This window comes from Acomys minous (genome assembly GCF_964271855.1).
Source record: "Acomys minous genome assembly, chromosome: 2".
Lineage (NCBI taxonomy): Eukaryota > Metazoa > Chordata > Mammalia > Rodentia > Muridae > Acomys > Acomys minous.
The window spans coordinates 47,480,417-47,499,635 of NC_140484.1; the positions used below are offsets into that span (position 1 = coordinate 47,480,417).

General features: G+C 49.9%; 1 protein-coding gene across 1 annotated transcript; it reads right to left on the bottom strand.

Moving 5' to 3' along the window:
* Window position 1: 1 nt before the first annotated feature.
* SLC15A3 (solute carrier family 15 member 3) lies at window positions 2-15,545 on the bottom strand. The gene is made up of 8 exons (XM_084772608.1): window positions 14,340-15,545; window positions 9,600-9,877; window positions 4,877-5,024; window positions 3,773-3,883; window positions 3,062-3,230; window positions 1,948-2,106; window positions 563-718; window positions 2-200 (listed from the first exon to the last, which is right to left on the bottom strand). The coding sequence occupies exons 1-8, from the start codon at window positions 14,874-14,876 to the stop codon at window positions 43-45; spliced, it is 1,716 nt and encodes a 571-aa protein (XP_084628734.1). The 5' UTR covers window positions 14,877-15,545; the 3' UTR covers window positions 2-42.
* Between the last annotated feature and the right edge of the window lie 3,674 nt (window positions 15,546-19,219).

Here is a 19,219-nt window from a genome sequence, read left to right on the forward strand (position 1 = left end):
GTGCTGCTATGACGCTGTTTATCTGGGTGGGCGGATACCAGCTCAGCCCCTGACCCTGCTGGACGAGGAGGTCTGGGAGGCTGGGTCCTGACGCGTCCTCTCGTAGCGACCAGCAATCCAGAGAAACAGGACAGCTGTGACAGCCTGAATGCCGGCTAGCAGGAAGAAGTAAAGGTCCATCTGGCAGTTGTTGATGTTCCCTGGGGACAGGAGGGCTGGCATGTGGGTGGGGAAGGGCTTAAAGCCGCACACCAGTCGGTGTGATCTGAGAGTGCTGGCTCGAGAGCCCCCTAGTATCTTAACACCCCAAGTGTTTCTTGGTCTATCTCCCATTACTCTATTTAGAGGCTTGAAGCAAACACAAGGCAAAAAAAAAAAAAAAAAAAAAGAAGAAGAAGAAGAAGAAGAAGAAGAAGAAGAAGAAAAGCTGCTCAGCAGTAATACTTGAATTCCAGAAACAGGAAGGCACCTCTGAGGGCCACTGAGTCTAAAAGCACAGCTGCTCTTCCCATCCCTTAGCCCCCCTATTCCTGTCTTCTGGAGATGGTCCTCTCTCACTCACCGAAGTCCTTGGGACAGTACATCCAGCCCCCAGGCAAGGACAGTAGGGCCACCAGACCAGAGCCTAGCAGTGATCCTACCCCGGAAAGGCAGAAGAAGATGCCCATGATTACACCCTGCATGGAGCGTGGGGCTTCTGAGTAGGCGAACTCCAGCCCTGTGGGAAAGGGAGGGAAGGGACATGAGCCACAGGGGGAGCAGAGATGGGCCCCCGGTGCCAGCCACCCAGTGGGGGAAATCACACTCTTTCCCAAGCCTCTATCCTAATTCCCTTGGATGGCGGTGCTCTCACAGCTGAGAGCACCAGCATACTTGTGATGTGACACCTTTATCTGACCACACCCGATGGAGTGCTTCCCCTGGATGCCATAAGCTCTACCCAGAGTGCTGACTTCCCCTTCCTCCTGGGCTCCCAGACATAGAGTTACAGTCGAGTCAGCAGCTTCTCTCCCGACTTCTGGCCACCTTCCACACTATTACCAAATCATTTCCATTCGACTTCTAAAATAGTTTCCAAATGTAGGCCTCCCTTTCTGTCCCATACACGGCTGGATGGGTCTCTGAAACTTCTTGGAGGCTTCATTCCCTGTCAGACTGATGGGTGCTGTTGGCCTCAGGGGAAGCTTCTCCATCTAGGGTCAGCCACTGGACCCACTGTGACTTTCCCCACCACACTCTCTCCTCTCCAGGGCCATCTCCCTGACGCTACACCATGCTCCTGGCTCATGCTGTTTCTGCTGCCTTTAAGGTCCTTCCCACGCTTGCTGACTTCAGCTTTCCCAGAAGTCCATCTTGTCTTTACGCACCTTACCTACAGCCCAGCCACACTCTACAGTCCCCAGTCCAGCACTGAGTGAGAGGTTTCGTTTGTAACTTGAGTTCACAGTTTTCTCAAGACCTATAATGTCCACTACGTCCTAGTGAAGGAACTTACCCAATACTTACAGTTCTGGCTTCCTGACCAGGTTGGGACAGGGTTGGGAGTGCACAAGTACACACACACAGACACACAACACACACAATGTACACAACACACACACACACACACACAATAGTACACAAAGCTGAGTTCCAGGAGAGAGGAGCCCCCAGCCCAGGGGATTATTGAGAGAGTCAGATGGATCAGTGACTGCTAAGGCAAAAAGGTAGACAGAGTCCATGCCGCGGGATTATTTCTGAAGTGCCTTTTAACCTCCAACTCCTCAGGGTCTCTTGCAGTGGCTGGCTCAAGCCTGACCCCAGGCCTAGAAAGTTCTTCAGACCTCACAGGAACAGATGGCAGACTCATTGCTCCCCTTCATACAGAAGGTGCACCCATGGTTCCCTCCTGGTCTCGGGGTACACCCAAGCAGAACCCAGTAAGAGCTAGGGAGGAAATCAGGGTACCTGGGATGCTGGCAAAAATCTCACTGATCCCGATGAGCAGGTACTGGGGGATTTGCCACCAGATAGACAGTGGTGCTGCATAGTACAAGTCCTGCCCAATCACCTGAGGCACTGTCTGGTTGGCAGCAATGTACTGCAAGCGCTCTTTCTCCAGGACTCCTGGGGGGGGGGGTTGTGGGGGGGGAGCAAAAGAGAACAGTCAGTCCACCCCTACGCGGCGGTTTAGAGCTTGAGGGGTTTTGTTGTTGTTTTGCTTTGGCTGCTAGGAAGTTCGTCTAGGTTTTGTATTTCCTAGGAATTCTCACCAATGAAGAGTCTGTTATGACATTCTTTGCAAATGAAGAAAGTGAAACTTAGGTTGAGCAATCAGCCCAGAATCACACTGGTGATAAGCAGTTAGGGGCGAATCTTAGTCCCAGGATATCTGGTTTTCAGGCTGGCCTGCTTCCCATAAGATCACATGACTTTTCTAGCACAGTGTTAGGTATTATGGCAGTTTTCTCAACCAGGATTTGGGGTTTATTACCCTCTCCCCTTCAATGTTTGGGAGACACCAAACGTTGTCTCCCAGGGAAATAGGGAGAAAGACAGTGTTGAACAGGAACCTGGGGGTACAAACTGGGTGGTGAGCAGCAGCAGCAGCACGGGGGAGGGGGAGACACCTGCCCTGAGTTCCTGTGGGCTGCTGATCATGAGAGAGGGGCTGGGAGTTGCACATATTCCCCCACCCCCTGATTGTGAATGAATCACAATCAGATGGGAAACTTGGGTTCCGGTCCTGGCCCTCCCACTGGTTTGTTGTGCAACCCTGGGCAAGTCACCTAACCATTACCCAAGAAACAGTAAGATCCCTGGGATTGCCGAGGATGGAACAGGGCAGAACACCTTAAAGAACACAGCCATAAAAGAATCCAGTTCGACAAGACGGTGTTCACTTAGCTTCAGTTTCTTCCAGCCCCTACTTCTTTCTTTGTTTTTAGACAGTCTCATGCAGCCCCAGTTGGCCTTGAACCCCTGACCTTTTCGAGCACCATCCAGTGACTTTCACTCCCCTACACTGTGTGTCTTGAGGGCAGACCTCTCCCGGTCTGAATGAACATGATGTATCACGCACCTGCCACGATGATGGAGGTGAACCCAAAGAACATGCCCAGGGCCATCTTCCGCAGAGCTGAGGGCAACACCTTGCACCTCAGCAGTAGAGGGTCAATCACGTGGTCCTTGACAGGGACCAGAATCAACACCACCACAACATTGGCCAGCAGGAGCCAGGCTTCTGGGATCTGAGTGGGAGAGGTCCAAGAGAGGTGGGCTGACAGAGCAGAAAGATCTTTGGGCTGGACAAGATCCCTGAGAAACCCAGGGCTAGTGGCCCACACCCACGCCCATCACCCACGGAACTCAGCCTTCTCAACTGTGTAACCAGGGGACAGGATTATGTAAGAGAAAGCAAAGAAGTACTTCCTGGGCACACTTTCCATCCTGAGCACAGCATGGAAAGGCTCCCAGGGAAATAGGGAGAAAGATAGTATTGAACAGGAACCAGGGGGTGCACTGGGGGTACAAACTGGGTGGTGAGCAGCAGCAGCGGCATGGGGGAGGGGGGAGACACCTGCCCTGAGTTCCTGTGGGCAGCTGATCATGATGAGAGAGGGGCTGGGGGTTGCCCATCATCCCCCACCCTGCAGGTGCTTCTCTTGTGTCCTAAGCATGCTGCCTCACTGAGGGATGGGGGAAGGGGGGTGCAGGCAGTTTCATCTCCTCCCATTCACACAGGATATAGATTTCTCATAGCCCTTGCCTGTGGCCACACATTTACTCTTACCCTGTAGTTACTGCTATCCATTCTCAAAGACAAAGAGCTATTGTTAGGGTTGGTCCGGAAGATGTTGGGGATATGGAGGTGGAGACCTTGCAGGACGTAGGTGGACTGCATCTGTGGAGAGAAGGGGGCAGGTCGGGGTGGAGCTGGTGGTTGGACCTCTGGCTGCAGGATGCTTTGGGGCAGGCATTCCTTAGTCACAGCCCTGGGGAGCTGGTCCTTCCCCAAGGCAAGGAAAGGCACCTCCAACCTACTTCTCATTGAGAAGCAGCCTTGGGGATTGGAGCTTCTGATCTTCTTGCGCCATGAGCAGTGCTCACCTCAGACTTATCCCAGAGCCCAGCCACAGTTGCTCAGACGCCCTTTCCCATGTGTGTGCCCAGGTCTCCCACAGGGTGAGTGTGGGTAAGTGTTTTGTTGACGTGGGGAACATAACGGTGTGGCTGTCTCCACTGGGAGTTATGGTTTGAGACGGAAGCCAAACTGAGTCCCAAAGGTTGGCACAGCTAGTGGAGAGGTATGGATCTGCCGGCATGGCCTTGGGCACAGCTACTGGAAGGAACAAGTTTGGTGCCCCTGCCCCTTGCTAGACCAGACACTGGCAGTCTAGATGCCCGGAAGTGCAGGGGCAGTGGCTACTTGTCAGTCTCTGTGGAAAAATGTCAATGTCCTAACATCTGGTGTGGATGTCTTCCCCATGTCCCTGGGTCATGTGGTACAGTCTATGCCACCCTAGACTAGTAGGCTATGACTCTATCTTAGGCTCCCTCCAATGAAGAGGGTGAGAGGGGCAATGGCCTTGTCGCTTTCAGGTTAGGGATGGATTAGGTTGATACCCTGGCTCCACACATATGAAAGCACATGCACACATATATGATGCACTTATATACACTCACATGTATGTGAAATCTATGTCTACATGTGCATGCATGGACACATACACATGTAGATTCCTATACACATTTGCACACACACACACACACACACACACACACACACACACACACACACACATACACACACACCATTACTCAGGGGAGGTAATGCTGTGGGCTTCTGTAGCCCATGATGGGCTGAGGTGCCAGACCCCTTATCAGCTGTGCCTACCTGAAAATACACCATCCAGTAAGGCACAAGGGTCACCATCACAGGCAGGATCTTCACCAGCACCTGGAAGTTGGCCATATCTTCTTCTGGAGAAGGTCCAGGCTGGTGAGACCTCTGGGAAGGCAACAGGTGGGCGCCTTCAGAGTCCCTGTAAGGCCACAGGGAGAGAAAAAAAAAAACGACAGCCACAACTTGACTCTCTCTAGGACCACGGCCATGGTTTCTTACCTCCACAATCCTCCCAGGATCCCCATGGGATGGGGACAGCTGGTAAAGACACTTGCCTTTAATCTGAGTTTAATCCCCTGGGCCCATGAAGTGGACAGAGAGTACTAATTCCCTGTTCCCGGGGTGTCCCAGCCACTCCACCCTTCCATTACACTGTTAAGACCACTAGTATCAGTTCCATCACTCTTACCATCACCCCCACTAGTAAGGTGGTGACGTCACACAAGCTATCACAGGTGGCCATCCGACTTTTATACTACTCTTAAACTATATACAGCTTTTGGGTTGGGGCGGGGGAGGTGCTAAAACCGGAGATGAAGGAAAGCAGAGCCTTCGGGGATTTTATTTTTGTTTTTGACACATGGCATCCATTTACTTCAAGAGTCTCAGAGGTCCCAGCCTAAATCTGATTCAGAGTCTGCCACAGACTTGATGCACCCCAATTCCCTTGCTGCTGACCCCAAGTCTATCCTCAGTGGATTTAACAGTGAGGTGGAGAGGGAGAGGCAGAGATGGACAGACCATCATTAGGTGACCAGATAGACTGACCGCCTCTACAACCTTTACCCTTTGCCCTCAGGGTTTCTGAACCTTTCTTATTCAAAAGCCCTGAGCTGTCCTCTGAGAATCCAGAGGGAAAATGTCCAGCTGATCTTCTTTAGGGACAGCTGCCATCAGCTCCTCCCCTCCCGGCTTCAGTGTTGTTCCTCGCCAGTGCTGTGATCTGTTTCTCTTGCCAGATCCAAGCTGGCTTTGTGACGCTTTGATCAACAGGAAGAGGCAGATACCACGCAAGTCTAAGCCTCTGTAACCCTTAAGAAGACCCACAGCTTCATCCAGCTCCCACCTTCTGGAACATTCCTTCTTAGAATGCCCCCTCTTCTCACATCCCAGACACCATGCCCAGGAAGTGCAAACAACAGATGAGCTTCATCCAGCTCCCACCTTCTGGAACATTCCTTCTTAGAATGTCCCCTCTTCTCGCATCCCAGACATCATCCCCACGAAGTGCAAACAACAGACAAGGCCATGGGAAGGGGAAACCAAGGCTCTCACCATCAGTCCCACCTAAGTTCTAAGCTCAACATCTACGAGCACTGTGCGAGAATGTTCTAGAATCTTGCCCTTTAAAGCTCCCAAATGACCTGGTGATGCCGAGAGCAGCAGAAGGAACGCCCCTCTAACCCTAGTTACCCACAGCCTTTGAGAGAGGATGAAAAGCCGGTGCTTGAGTCAGAAAGCTGCGGTGTGGTTAGTGAGGCAGTAAGAGCTAATTAAAACCACCAGACTCCTTGGCACCTGCAACTTCACTGACTGACCTCCAGCCACCGAGCAGGCTGGGGAAGGCTGGCACGTCATCCTTTTCTTCTAGATTCCACTGACCCCAGCTGGGACCAGGTCCAGCCAGGAATTAGAGACAGGTCTGTTTGGTATAAGTGGTCAATTGTACATAATCGAATGTTATTCAGCTATAAAGAACAATGAAATTATGAAATCTGAGGGAAATGAATGGAAATGGACAGTATCATATTAAGTGGGGCTCAGAAAGACAAATTCAGCATGTTCTTTCACATGTGGATCCCAGCTCCTAACTATTATTACATGTGCACATGTATGTAAGATTGTGTTTAGATGCTAGGAAACTAGAAAGGGGACCAGAGAGGAGACCAAAAGAGGCTTTAAGGGAGGGGCTAGGAAGGGCAATAGGATGTGTGAGATAGAGCACTGGAAGGGGGAATAGGAGGCAGAAGGGGCGGGAGCAGGTTGATGAAGGGAGGAGGGCTAACAAAAACTTAGGATGCGTGAAAGTGCCAGATTGAACCTGATACTTGGTATGCTAATTTTTAAAAACTCAAGGTACAACAAGATGGCTCAGTAGGTTAAGGCGCTTGCCACCAAGTCTGATGACCTGAGTTTGATCCCTGGGCCGCATATGGTAGGAGAGAATTAATTCCTGTAAGTTGTCCTATGATCTCCTTTTGCACGTTGTGGCAGGCACACGCACGCACGCACGCAGGCACGTACGCACTCATGCACACACGCATGCGCACACACTAAAGTTTTTAAAGACTGGGTGAAGAGGACAGAAGTAGACTACCAAGCATTTCCAAGGACACTTGGGATCCTTTTCTCTTAGATCTGAGCTCATGAGGGGCCACACTAGGCGCTTTCTGAAGATTCTATTTCACTTAACGACAAGGCAGTTTATTTTAGAATCATTTGATCAACTGTGGCTCCACCTTTGACCTTACTCTTTGCCCTTTGTCCTGAGAATGCCCGATCCCTTTCTTGTCCAAGAGCCTTGTGTCATCCTTTGAGACTCAGGAAAGGATAACACCTCTCCAAAGATTCAGATCAAATCCCAGGCAACTTCATTATGTTACCTGCCTATCCTGATTGTCACTATCAGCCCGGCGTTTAGTTTTACTGCTAATCCCGTCAACGTGTCACCACTGTTACCAAGACCATCACTGTCCTCTGGACTTCTTTTTTTCTTTTTAAAATTGTGAACATGTATGTACATTTTTGTGTATGTGTGTGTATGTGTGCATGTGTGTGTGTTTATGTGTATGTGTATGTGTGTGCATGTGTTTGTGTATGCATGTATGTGTGCATTGCATGTATGTATGCATGTATTGTGTATGTATGTGCTTCTGTGTTCAGTCCATGTGCACAGGTATCTTAGCTTTAACTGACAACTTCTTCACACAGCTTAGAGTCACCTCAGAAGAGAGTCTCAACTGAGGGACTGTCCAGATAAGATTGGCCATGGGAATGTTTATGGGGAGTTGTTTTGATTTTTCTGTTTTCTTTTGTTTTTTTTGTTTTTTTTGAGACAGGGTTTCTCCGTATATCCTTGGCTGTCCTAGACTCACTTTGTAGGCCAGGCTGGCCTTGAACTCACATCTATCTACCTGCCTCTGTCTCCGGAGTGCTCGGATTACAGGACTGCATCACTGGACATTTGAATTGTTTTGATTTTTTAATTGATGTAGGAGGACCCAGGCCACTGTAGTGGGCACCTTTCCCTGAGCAGGTGGTCCTGGGCTATATAAAAAAAAAAAGTCATCATGAGCCTGAGCAAGCAGTATTCCTCTATCATTTCTGCTTCAAGATCCTGCCCTGACTTTCTTCAGTAATGAGATGTAACCTGTAAGCTGAAATAAAGCCTTTCCTCCTGTAAGTTGTTTTCTTCTCCTCCTCCTCTTCTTCTTCCTCCTCCTTCTCCTTCTCCTTCTTTCTTTCTTATTTTAGACAGGCTTTTTCTGTGTAGCCTTGACTGTCCTGGAGCTCACTCTGTAGACCAGATTGGCCTCAAATGCAGAGACCTGCCTGCCTCTGCTTCGCAAGTGCTAGGATTAAAGGGGTGCATACCACCACCCCGTTTCTCTGAGTTACTTTTGATTACTGTGTTTGTCACAGCAACAAAACAACATGTGTGCACTTTCTTCTGCAGCTTAGAGGTGACATTGTCTTTCTTAATTCCTTCTCATCTATTAACATGCTTTTAAACTTGTGTGTCACACACACACACACACACACACACACACACACACACACACACACAGAGGTGGGAGGGAGGAGTTACAAGTACCAGTGCACATGGAGACCAGAGGAGACATTACTGAGATAGGGTGTCTCATTGAACCTTGGCCTAGGCTATGGGTCAGCACAGCAGTGATCCTTCTGTCTCTACCCCACCCAGACCCCCAGTGCTAGGATTAGGATTACAAGCGTGTGTGTGTGTGTGTGTGTGTGTGTGTGTGTGTGTGTGTGTGTGTGTATGCCTGAAGCTGGGGTTCTAAATTCAGCTTCTCATGCGTATGTAACAGTTTATCAACTAAGCCATCCCTTAAGGCAGTGTGTGTGTGTGTGTTTGTTTTTACATGGAGTTTATCAACTAAGCCATCTCCCAGGGCAGTGTGTGTGTGTGTGTGTGTGTGTGTGTGTGTGTGTGTGTGTGTGTTTGCATGGGGGCAAATGTGTACATGTGCATATGGAACCCAGAGAATAACCCTGGGTCTCATTTTTAGGAATGTTGTCTGCCTTTGTTGAGATGATGCCATTGGCCTGCTGCTCACAAATTAGGCTAGGCTGGATGTTCAGCAAGTCCCAGGGACTCATCTCATCTGTCTCTGCCTCCCCAGTGCTGAGGCTGTAGATTTGTGCTACCATGATGGGCATTTTTATGTTGGTACTAGGGATGGAACTCAGGTCCTCATAGTACTTGTAAGGCAGGCGTTTTACTGACTGGGCCACCCCCACAGCCCTGTCCTTATGGTTTCCAGTTAAAGAATCATCAGTAACAATACTACCACCATCACCACAGCTCCTCCATTGTTTTCACCTTAACCACCATCCTCAGGCATAGTAGCTCATGCCCACTGCAGGCCAGGCTCTCATTCAGTGACAAGCCGAAGCTGAACCAGAAAGCCAATGCGTTGGACCTGGCTTGCCCCAAGGGGGCTCGGCAGACACTTTTACCCTTCGTTACCTGGAAGAGTGCCGGGGACAGCAGCTTTGGAATGCAAGCTTCAGCATAGATGACACTTGGCTGCCTGTTGGGGGCTTGGTGATGAAGACAGGGGTGGCAAAGAGAAAAAGGAAGAATGCCAGTCCCACGAGGCCCACGATGATGCTGTAGCCCCATAGGAAGCTGATGTTCTGCTCGATGAAGGCCACCACCAGCAGGGACAGTACGGCACCCAGGTTGATGCTCCAATAGAACCAGTTGAAGAAGCGGCGGGTGGCATCACGCCCGAGATCCATCACCTGCCAGTCAGCCAAGGATGAGAGTGAGGGAGGACCCAAGAGGGATACTTCTTGGGTCAGCAAGTAAGCACATTACTAATCTTTGATCACTAAACATATTCAATAAATATGCATTAAATGAATAATGAACATACTTTTTTTCATGTGCGTGGTGTACATGTGCGTTCGTGCATGTTTATATGTATGTGGAAACACATGTTCCAGGGGTCCTCAGGCACATGTGTGGGAGTACATTTGGAGGTTTGAAACCTGATGTCAGAAATCATCCTCAGTTGCTCGCCCACCTTATTCAGTGAGGCAGGGTCTCTCAATCAAACCCAGAGTTCACCAATAAGACTAGTCTCCTTAGCCAGGTTGTTCTGAGGATCCCAGCTCTTCCTTTCAGGGCTGGAACTACCTGGGGCGGGCTACCAAGCCTATTTGGCATTCGGTGTGGGTTCTGGAAATCCAAACTCTGATCTTCATGCTTGCACAGTGAGCATGTTAACTGCTAATCTTCTTGTTCCGTCTGTGAATGCACCTTTCTCTTGATAGCCAGTTAACGGCTGAAACACTTTCACCCAGCTGCTTTTATATGCTCGTAACATATATTGTTTTTTATTGTCACCAACGAGGACATGGAACAAGTGTCTTCAAAGCTTGTTCACTTCTGGTTGACTTATCCCTTTGTCTTTGAACAACCCGTACTGTGCATTACTTTCACAATCAGCAAAAGGTCTCAGTGCACTCCACAGTGACGTATGCTTGCTACTGAAGGGCTTCCTCTGACCTTATGAAAAGTCTTCCAACAGGCCCCTTAGCAAGGGTAGATCTTACCCCAGGACTTAGGTTCTATAATAGATCCTCCTCTCTGTCTGGCTTGCTGTCTCTGGCTGGCTAGCTGCACTGGCTACGTTCCCATTCCCAGACCACCACCCCTGGATTCTGATTCTACAACACAGAAGGCAGGTCCAGGCTCCTGCATTTATTTCTAAAATGCCATAAGAACTGAGGGTTACTTCTTGCTCTGTGCTGGTTGTGAGTCTGTTCCAGGCTCCGTTGAGGGAGGCATCCACACACTCGGGGCCTCTCCTACCCAGTCTGCCCACCCATGGAGCCCTGCTCTCTGGAACTCACCTCCCACTCAGGGAGAGCCCTGTTAGGGCCAAGGGAGGCCCCAGTCTCAGACCTTCCCAGGGGCCCTGGAGTGACAAGTATTCAATGCATGCCCCATTGATGACCTTCCTCCACCCGTGGGTCACTTCTCAAATGAATCTCTGCATTCTTGTTTGTTTGTGTGTGTGTGTGTGTGTGCGCGCAAATTTGTGTTGAGATTTATATATGTATGCAAATGTGTGCATGAGTGCAAAGATGTTGATGTCTATCTATGTGTGTGTATGCATTTGGGTGTGTATTCATGCATGTATATATGTGCATATGTGCACATGCATGTGTGTGTGTACACGTACGTGCTGAGGTTTATCTATGTGTGAGTGTGCACTGGGGTGACAGCACTGGGGTGACAGCATGTGTGTTCACAGTGTACCTCCTACAGGACTTCTGGGGTTCCACCTCAGGTCCTCATGTTTTCGTAGCATGCACTCTTACCCCTTCACCCTCTACCTCCCATGCTGAAAGCCTCAAGCATGCTACACACAGGCTCTACCACTTAGCTTCGTCTCCCTAGTCCTCTTTGATTTTTCTTTTGAAACAGATGTTCACTAAGTTGTGGAGAGTGATCTTGAACTCACTGTGTGGCGTATGCCGACCTTGCCATCTTCCTTCCTAAACCTCCCAGGCAGCTGGGATTACAGGCCTGGCATCCGAGGTCTGGCTATCAGGCTCCAGCAACCACCAAACCTCAGAATCACCACTATCCTTCCTCCCGCTCCAGACATGGAAGACATTTTCATTTACTAAGAGGATTCCCTCACACTTTCCTTTGCAGCCGTCGTTCTGTGAAAGAGATAAGTGTTTTTCTCCTTATCTAATTGTAGAGCTATCATCCATACAGATGTGTTTCAAACTGCACAGCCTGGGGATTCCGTCAGGTACCCTTGGAGAAGGAAGGAGGGGCACCTCCATGTCAGCTTGCTGAGACTTTCAAGCAGAAAATTGAATATGCCCCATTATGAACAGCTACTTCCATTTATTAATTGGAAATAAGTACACACGACAAGTGTAACTTGAAGGGAAAGACCAGGCAGCCTATGCTGGAAATAAATGAATCCTTCCAGAGCAAGCGAATACCTTATGGAGAATGATGGATGGCCCTTCCTGAAATCAGCAAGTGTGCTCCACTCACAGCTCCTAGGCATGGCTCCTTTCCAGATGGTGCCAGACTCCCCACGTCCCTAGGCTGACTGCCTAACCTTCTGAATGCTATAGCAGCTTGTCCTGTGCTCCGGGACACCCAATCCTGTGGCCCTGCCCATCTCTCCACTGCAGAAGAGCCATCTTTAAAGAAGCCCAATCCAATGAGGGCTACTCTGCCTCAAGCCAGTCTGGTGTCTTTACACTATCCTGGGGGCGAGATATAAAGACAACAAAAAAGCGACAGGGACGTGGGAAGGGTTAAAGGAGTCCCTCCGGCCAGAGTCTGCTTTGAAGCCTCTCACCAGCTGAGAATCAAGAATTCCAGCACAATGAATTTGTTGTGATGGTTGACAACAAAGAAACAGCATCCATCCTATACACAGTGATTTTGTGTTAAAATAACAAGGCAGAAGAGACAACTCACTAAGACAAGCTGCGGATGTCACAGGAGCTCTGTGATCTGGCCTCTGAGCAACCAGCCCTCCCATCAGAAGGAAAGAGAAAAGAGGTCTTTGGTGGCTGAGGTCCTTGGAGGGACGGTGGAGAGGCCGTTGATAAGAGAGCAGAGCACAGAGGTGGTCTCCTCCAGGGAATTTTCACAAGCATGGTCCAGGAATCCCAGGCTGCTAGTGGCTGGATTCTCTGACCTGACAGAGCTGCCCTGCAGCCTGAGCTTTGGTCAGGGTTTAATTTTGTTCAACAGGAACTGCCTAAGACTTGCATGGTTGCTCATTTGCATACTTGCTGTTACCCAACTGGAAATTCTATTCAAACCATCCCAGAGCTGTACACTACCAACCAGGGCTGTCTTCCTTCATGGGGCGCAAATCACATGCCAGGAAATGGCCACAAAGAGCCTCACTCTAACCAAATGGAGGTCCATACATCATCACCCTATGCTGTAGGTGACATAACACCTACTTCACAGCCTGCTGTGGGTTTTTTTTTGTTTGTTTTGGTTGGTTGGTTTTTTTGTTTTGTTTTGTTTTGGTTTTTTGTAGCATACTCAATGTCCATAAACTCCTCTTCGTATTCTGTTTTGTAGAGTAAGGTTGTTACTTGTCTGCCAGCCCTTGTCATAGTTGGCTGTCCCTACCCACTCCAGGGTTTCAGGGCAGCTGGGAGTGGGTAAGTAGTGGGATGTCAATCAAAGAGTAAAGTTAGTAGAAGGGGCATTCCTTTCAGCGAGTACTGGGAATCTCCTGGTCAGCACTGTATGTGAGGGAGGAAAGGATGCCGAAGGCCCACACCGTTCACAAATGCCTGTAACTCAAGCTCCAACAGACCCAGTGCCCTCTGCTCGCCTCCACTATGCATCTGCTCACGGATGTGCACACATACTTGCAAAGACACATGCACACATCAACAAGCACAATAAAAGCTGTTAAGAAGGGAAACCCTTAGTAAGAACTCTGGTCATTGTGAGGGATGCTGGGTTGCAGATGCCAACCAGAAGACAACTCATAGGAAAACGGCCTGCCGGCTCCAGCTGGGACCTGAAGCTCAGCTGCCTCCCTGGCCCTCACTGACCTGCTCTCTGTCATCTGGGATAAGTTGAGGGGCTACAACACTGCCCACCTTGGGGATAGGTAAGAGGGCCAAGTAAGAACACGGAAAGCAATTAGGCATGGTGGCTCACATCTGAAATCCCAGCACACAGGAGTCTGAGTCAGGAGCATAGCCACAAATGTGATGCCAACCTGGGCTCCTTAATGCATTCTAGACCAATCTGGGCTACAGAGGTGTGACCCTGTGTCAAAAGTAGACAGACAGACCACACACACACACACACACACACACACACACACACAAACACACACTGCATGGTGACACACCAGCCTTTGGGAGGTGGTGGCAGGAGATTCAGGAGTTCAAGTCCCTCCACAGGCACAAATCGAGTTGGTGGCCAGGCTGGAATGCTGGAGTCCTGTCTTAAAAAAGAAAGGTTTGGAGCTTGGGGGAATGGCTCAGAAGTGGGACCTGTGGCTAATCCTGCTGAGGCTCCTACATGGCTCTTTCAAGAGCAAGTAGTCCTTCTGCTTTCATATAAGGAAACTGGTGTAGAGAGGGAAGTGGTTTGTCTGAGGTTCCTGTGGAGGCTAGAAACTCCAACCCAGGATCTCCATTCCCCTTGAGCCTCCATGGCACAGTGCCTCTGGCCACTCACCTGGTCAGCACCAAACGAGGTGAGGTTGCTCCTGACGGAACTGGCAGCCAGCGCCAGAAGCAGCAGCACCAAGTAAAGGGTGGGCGCACAGTAGGGGCTGGACCAGAAGCCTTGGCAGTCTCCGGATGGGCAGGCAGGACCCAGCGGCACCTCCGGCATCTCTCCGCAAAAGGATCTGCGGCCATCGTCGGTGATGGTGGTGAGCAACAAGCCAGAGGCGGCCAGGTAGAGCAGCAGGCTGAGCGAGATAGTGAGGAAGCGGCCCAGGTAGACATCGGCCAGCCAGCCTCCCACTGGAGCCAGCAGATAGGAGGCACCCAGAAAGAGGAGCGTGGCCCGTGAGGCATGCTCGCCCTCCCAATTGAAGTTCAAGCTGTTGAGGTAGAGCACAAGGTTGGAGGTGACGCCAAAGAAGGCAGCACGTTCCAGCATCTCCACTAGCAGCACCGCAGCGGCTGCTGTCCGTCTCCACCGTCGGGGACCCTGCGGGCCTCGAGCTACCAGTGGCCGCCGCTCTTCGGCGCGAGGCGTGGACATCGTGGGCCTCCTTTGGGTCTCGGTGACCCAGACCCTTTCCTCGGCCCTCCTTTCTTTTCTCACCCCTTGTCTCCCTCTCTTTTTCCCTCTCCTTGCTACCTAGACTTGATCCCCTCCGTAATTCTCCACTCTCTCCTTCCGCTCCCTAGTTCTTCTTGTTCATCTCCCCTGTGCTCTGTGTTTCTTCTGCCCAGTCGTTTCCTCTCCTTCCTCTACTCTGGACTGTGTACCCCCCAACCCCGTCACCCCGATCGCTCCACTTCTCTACCCTCCCCCTCCTTCCTGCTAATCGCCTCTCCCCCACCCCTCTGCTCCGTGGGCTGCCTTTTCTGAACTGTTGTCCCCTTCTCTTGTGACACCTGGGCCTCAACGCACCCCCGGCCCTGCTGCCTTCTCCTCGTACTTTTCTTTGCCTGACTTCCTCCCTTCCTCCTAGTCCCCTCTGTCCTTCTCTCCGCTTCTTAAGAAACTCTGGACTTCCCCTTTCACTGGCCCTGTGGCTGCTTACGTCACCTAGTATTAGGAGAAATGAAAGCCTGTGGGTCACAGGGTCCTTTCTTATCGAGCTTTATAGAAATCTCCCTTCTCCCGCGCGCGCGCGCGCGCGCGCGCGCGCGCTGTTGTCGGCCCTCCTAGCCCAGGTCTGCCAGCTTTCCCAAGGCCGGGAAAGGAGCCTTCCTTTCAGTTTCGCTCCACCCCATCCCCCCTCCCATCCTAATGCAGCATCCTTTTCTGCTAGAGTTTGACTGTGGCTGTACCCGCAGACTTTGGATGAGCCAGGCAGGCACTGGGGGCCGTCTTCTGCCCAGGAGCCAGTTCAGGAGAAAGTTCAGGATCCTTTAACACTAAAATGTGGTGGGGGTGATGATGAGATCAGCCCGGTGGAGCTGTGAAGGCCACATGGGGTTTTTGTTGGGCTCAGATGCCCTCCCACAGACCCAGAGACAGCCCCAGTAGGGGTCGGGAAGGGAGGTGGGAAGTGACCGGATCCTGGTGTTGGAGCCCCAGGGTCCGCCACTGCCTGTGTCAAGGGCAGTGCTCACATGTACTTCACATTGCAAAAACATTGGAGGGGAAGGAAGTGTCGCCATACAGAGCCGCAAGATTGATGGGGCACTGACCTCAGACTCAATCACAGTCACCCCTTACTCAGACCCCTCTGGTGTCACGCAGGAGAATCAAGAAGTGCCAGCCACACCTTAACCTTTAAGTTTAGAAGGATCTGACCCTGCCCTCTCACTGCATCTCAACCTTTCTGCTGCCCTCCCAGGCTGGCTCTGTGCCTTGCTTTGCTGGTTCCTGTCCAGGGAGGCACTTCCTCAAGCCCTTTATGGGGCACTTTCTCTTTAGTTAGATCTTAGGGGACAGGTCCCCCTTCCAAGGGCCTTCCCAGGTGGTCTGAGGTTAGCTGAATTTTCACCATCACACCCAGCAGGTCACAAGGTCCCAGCTCAGCCTTGGTAGCTTTATTACTGTTTTGTGATCTGTTTCATGGTGGAAAAGACTCACCGCTGGGGCAGGCCCCCTTGGGAACCATTTGCCATCCGTTCCTAGTACTTTCCAGGGCTTTGCAGTGGCAGGTGCTCACTGAGTATTGGTTGAATAAACCAATGAGAATGAGAGCAGCTTAAGCCACAGCATTTGCAAGAACAGCAGCATAAAGCTAAAATAAACAGACTTGCCAAAACCAGAGTCACCAGCACACACACACACACACACACACACACACACACACACACACACAGAGGCTTTAAACTTGTGTGTTGTGTGTATGATTCTGTTTTATTATTTTGTTTGCTTGTATATATATATCTATTTAATTTTTATTTTAAGTTTGTGTGTGTTGGTGTTTTGCCTGCACACATGTCTGTGTGAAGGTGTCAGATGCCCTGGAACTGGAGTTAGGCAGTTGTGAGCCGTCATGTGGGGGCTGGGAATTGAACCTAGGGCCTTTGGATGAGCAGCCAGTGCTCTTAACTCTCCAGTCCCTGTTTGCTTGGTTTTTGAGGCAAGGTCTCATGTAGCATACCTGGACCTGTAACATACCATGTATCTGAGGATGACCTTGAACTTGTGATCTTCCTGCCTCCACCACTAGAGTACTAGTGTATGCCACTTTGTCCAGTGTATGTGGTGCAGGTAATTAAACTCTGGGCCTTGGACATGGTAGGCTATCACTCTACAAATTGAGCTACAGCCCCAGCCTACTTTCTTTTCTTTCTTTCATTCATTCATTTATTTATTTTATACTCATCATTTTTCATTCTTTTTAAAAAAATATTTATTTATTATTATGTATACAGTGCTCTGCCTGAATGTACACCTGCAGTCCAGAAGAGGGCATCAGATCACATTATAGATGGTTGTGAGTCACCATGTGGATGCTGGGAATTGAACTCAGAACCTCTGGAAGAGCAGACAGTGCTTTTAACCGCTGAGCCATCTCTCCAGCCCTATCATTCATTTATCTTTAAAGACATATTTATTTTTACTTTACTGCTGTGATTGTTTTACCTGTATGTAGTATGTATGTATGTATGTATGTATGTATGTATGTATGTGTGTGTGTGTATATATACCACATGAGTGCCTGGCCCTCTCAGAGGTCTAATGAGGGTGTCAGACCCCCTGGAGCTGGAGTTATAGACAGTTGTGAGCTGTCATGCGAGTGCTGGGAACCAAACTTACCAGCTAGGACTCTTAATTTCGGAGCCATCTTCTCCAGCATTTCAGGCCAGTTTTAAACATTATACATCAGGAAAGAAGCCCACTGTGACAGAGAAGAAGAGTTCATGGTTCACCGTAGGGAGGGATAATATAGTTTGGTTGAGATACACAGAGACAAGGCCAGGAGTGGAGACACATGCCTTTAACCCCAGAATTCAGGAGGCAAGTAGATTTCTATGAGTTCTATGAGTTCAGAGCCAACATGGCCTATATAGCAAGAGAGAGAAAACAAACAAACAAACAAACAAACAAACAAAAAAGATAAGCAGAGACAGGGACAGAAGAGGCTGTTCCCAACAGGCCACCTCTGCTTCTCTTAGAGGAAAGTTTCAGGGTCTTCTGACATTCTGGCAATGAAGCTCAGGACACATAAGACCCGACTCCTTCATTATCCACGGAGCTAGGCAGAGGTGACAGATGCCAAGACTGAGACTGAGCCGAGTGATAACACTCACTTGATACCAGTCATCCTCAGGGATCCACAAAGAGAAAGTTTTCTCTTCTGCTGAGAGAAAGCAGCGGAAAAAGACAATCATGGATGCTGGGCATGATGGCTTGCCCTGAAGCTCCAGCAGGTGATGCTGTGGGTAAGGATCCTGAGCTCCAACAAGGCCCTGGAGGGGTAAGAGAGGAGGGAATGAACACTCTCCTTGGGGGTCGGGCCGGGGAGGGGGGAATGGCAAATAGCAAAATGCAGCTGTTTACTTTGTTGCCACAGGGCAAGGCTCCGAAGTTTTGTTTTATTCCCTTCCCACCCCTACCAGGAGAGCCCTATGCCTAGTGGAGTGGAACAGAGCTGAAAGCTGGACCTAAGGTGTCATGGACTTAAACATGTTTTTGTTTTGATCCCAAGTGTGGGATGTGAAACAGACTTGTGTGAGGGTGTGCAATGTTTGTCTGCTGGAAACAGATTTGTGAGAGAGCAGGTGATGTTTGTGCACTAGACGAGGAACTGGGCATGGTCTTTGCCAATGGATAAACATCCTAGTACAGACTCTGAAAAAAAAAATATATATCCAAAGCAAGAAGCTTGGTTTGTTGGTTTTGTCATTGCTTCCTATCGTTTGGCTGTTCATCGCTCAGCTTTGAGCGGCTCCTAGAAAGAAGCGCTCTGGAGAAAACTTCGAGGCTCCAGGTTCTGGCTGCGGCTCTGGATTCCAGCCGCTGCAGCTGCAGTCACCTTTGCTGAAATGCTGATTGGCTGTTTTAACAGGTCTGCTAAAATCTTGACAACAAAAAGTGGAATCTCTCCAAGGAACTGAGTCTTGAAAGGTCTATTTCTGTTTACATTATTAATCTCTTTTTTCTTCTATCTTGGGTAGGTGGGTTGGAAGGAAGGTACAAGAGTTGAAGAACCCCAAATTTAGTAGTAGGTTTGAAATAGCTCAAAGGTTCCTCCAGAGTTCTTGGACCAGTCCAAACTCCGTTGTTCAACCTTGGTGAAACTCTCCTGTGCCCACCCAGAACATCATCCCTCGCTCCACTCTCTCCACCCTTCCTGGCCCACTCTGCTCTCTGCCCAGCTTCCAGATCCAATTCGCCTGGTTCTTGACCCATACTGTTCCTCAAGCATAGAACTATAGATGACTCATTCCTACGATCCCTAAAGACTTGAC

Bases quoted from the DNA above. Each gene is read 5' to 3' on its own strand.
- SLC15A3 (XM_084772608.1), bottom strand. From the start codon at position 14,876: ATGTCCACGCCTCGCGCCGAAGAGCGGCGGCCACTGGTAGCTCGAGGC. The intron at 9,878-14,339 runs GTGAGTGGCCAG...GCTGACTGGCAG, and splicing joins CCTCGTTTGGTGCTGACCAG to GTGATGGATCTCGGGCGTGA. The intron at 3,884-4,876 runs GTAGGCACAGCT...TTCTCTCCACAG, and splicing joins ACTGGATGGTGTATTTTCAG to ATGCAGTCCACCTACGTCCT.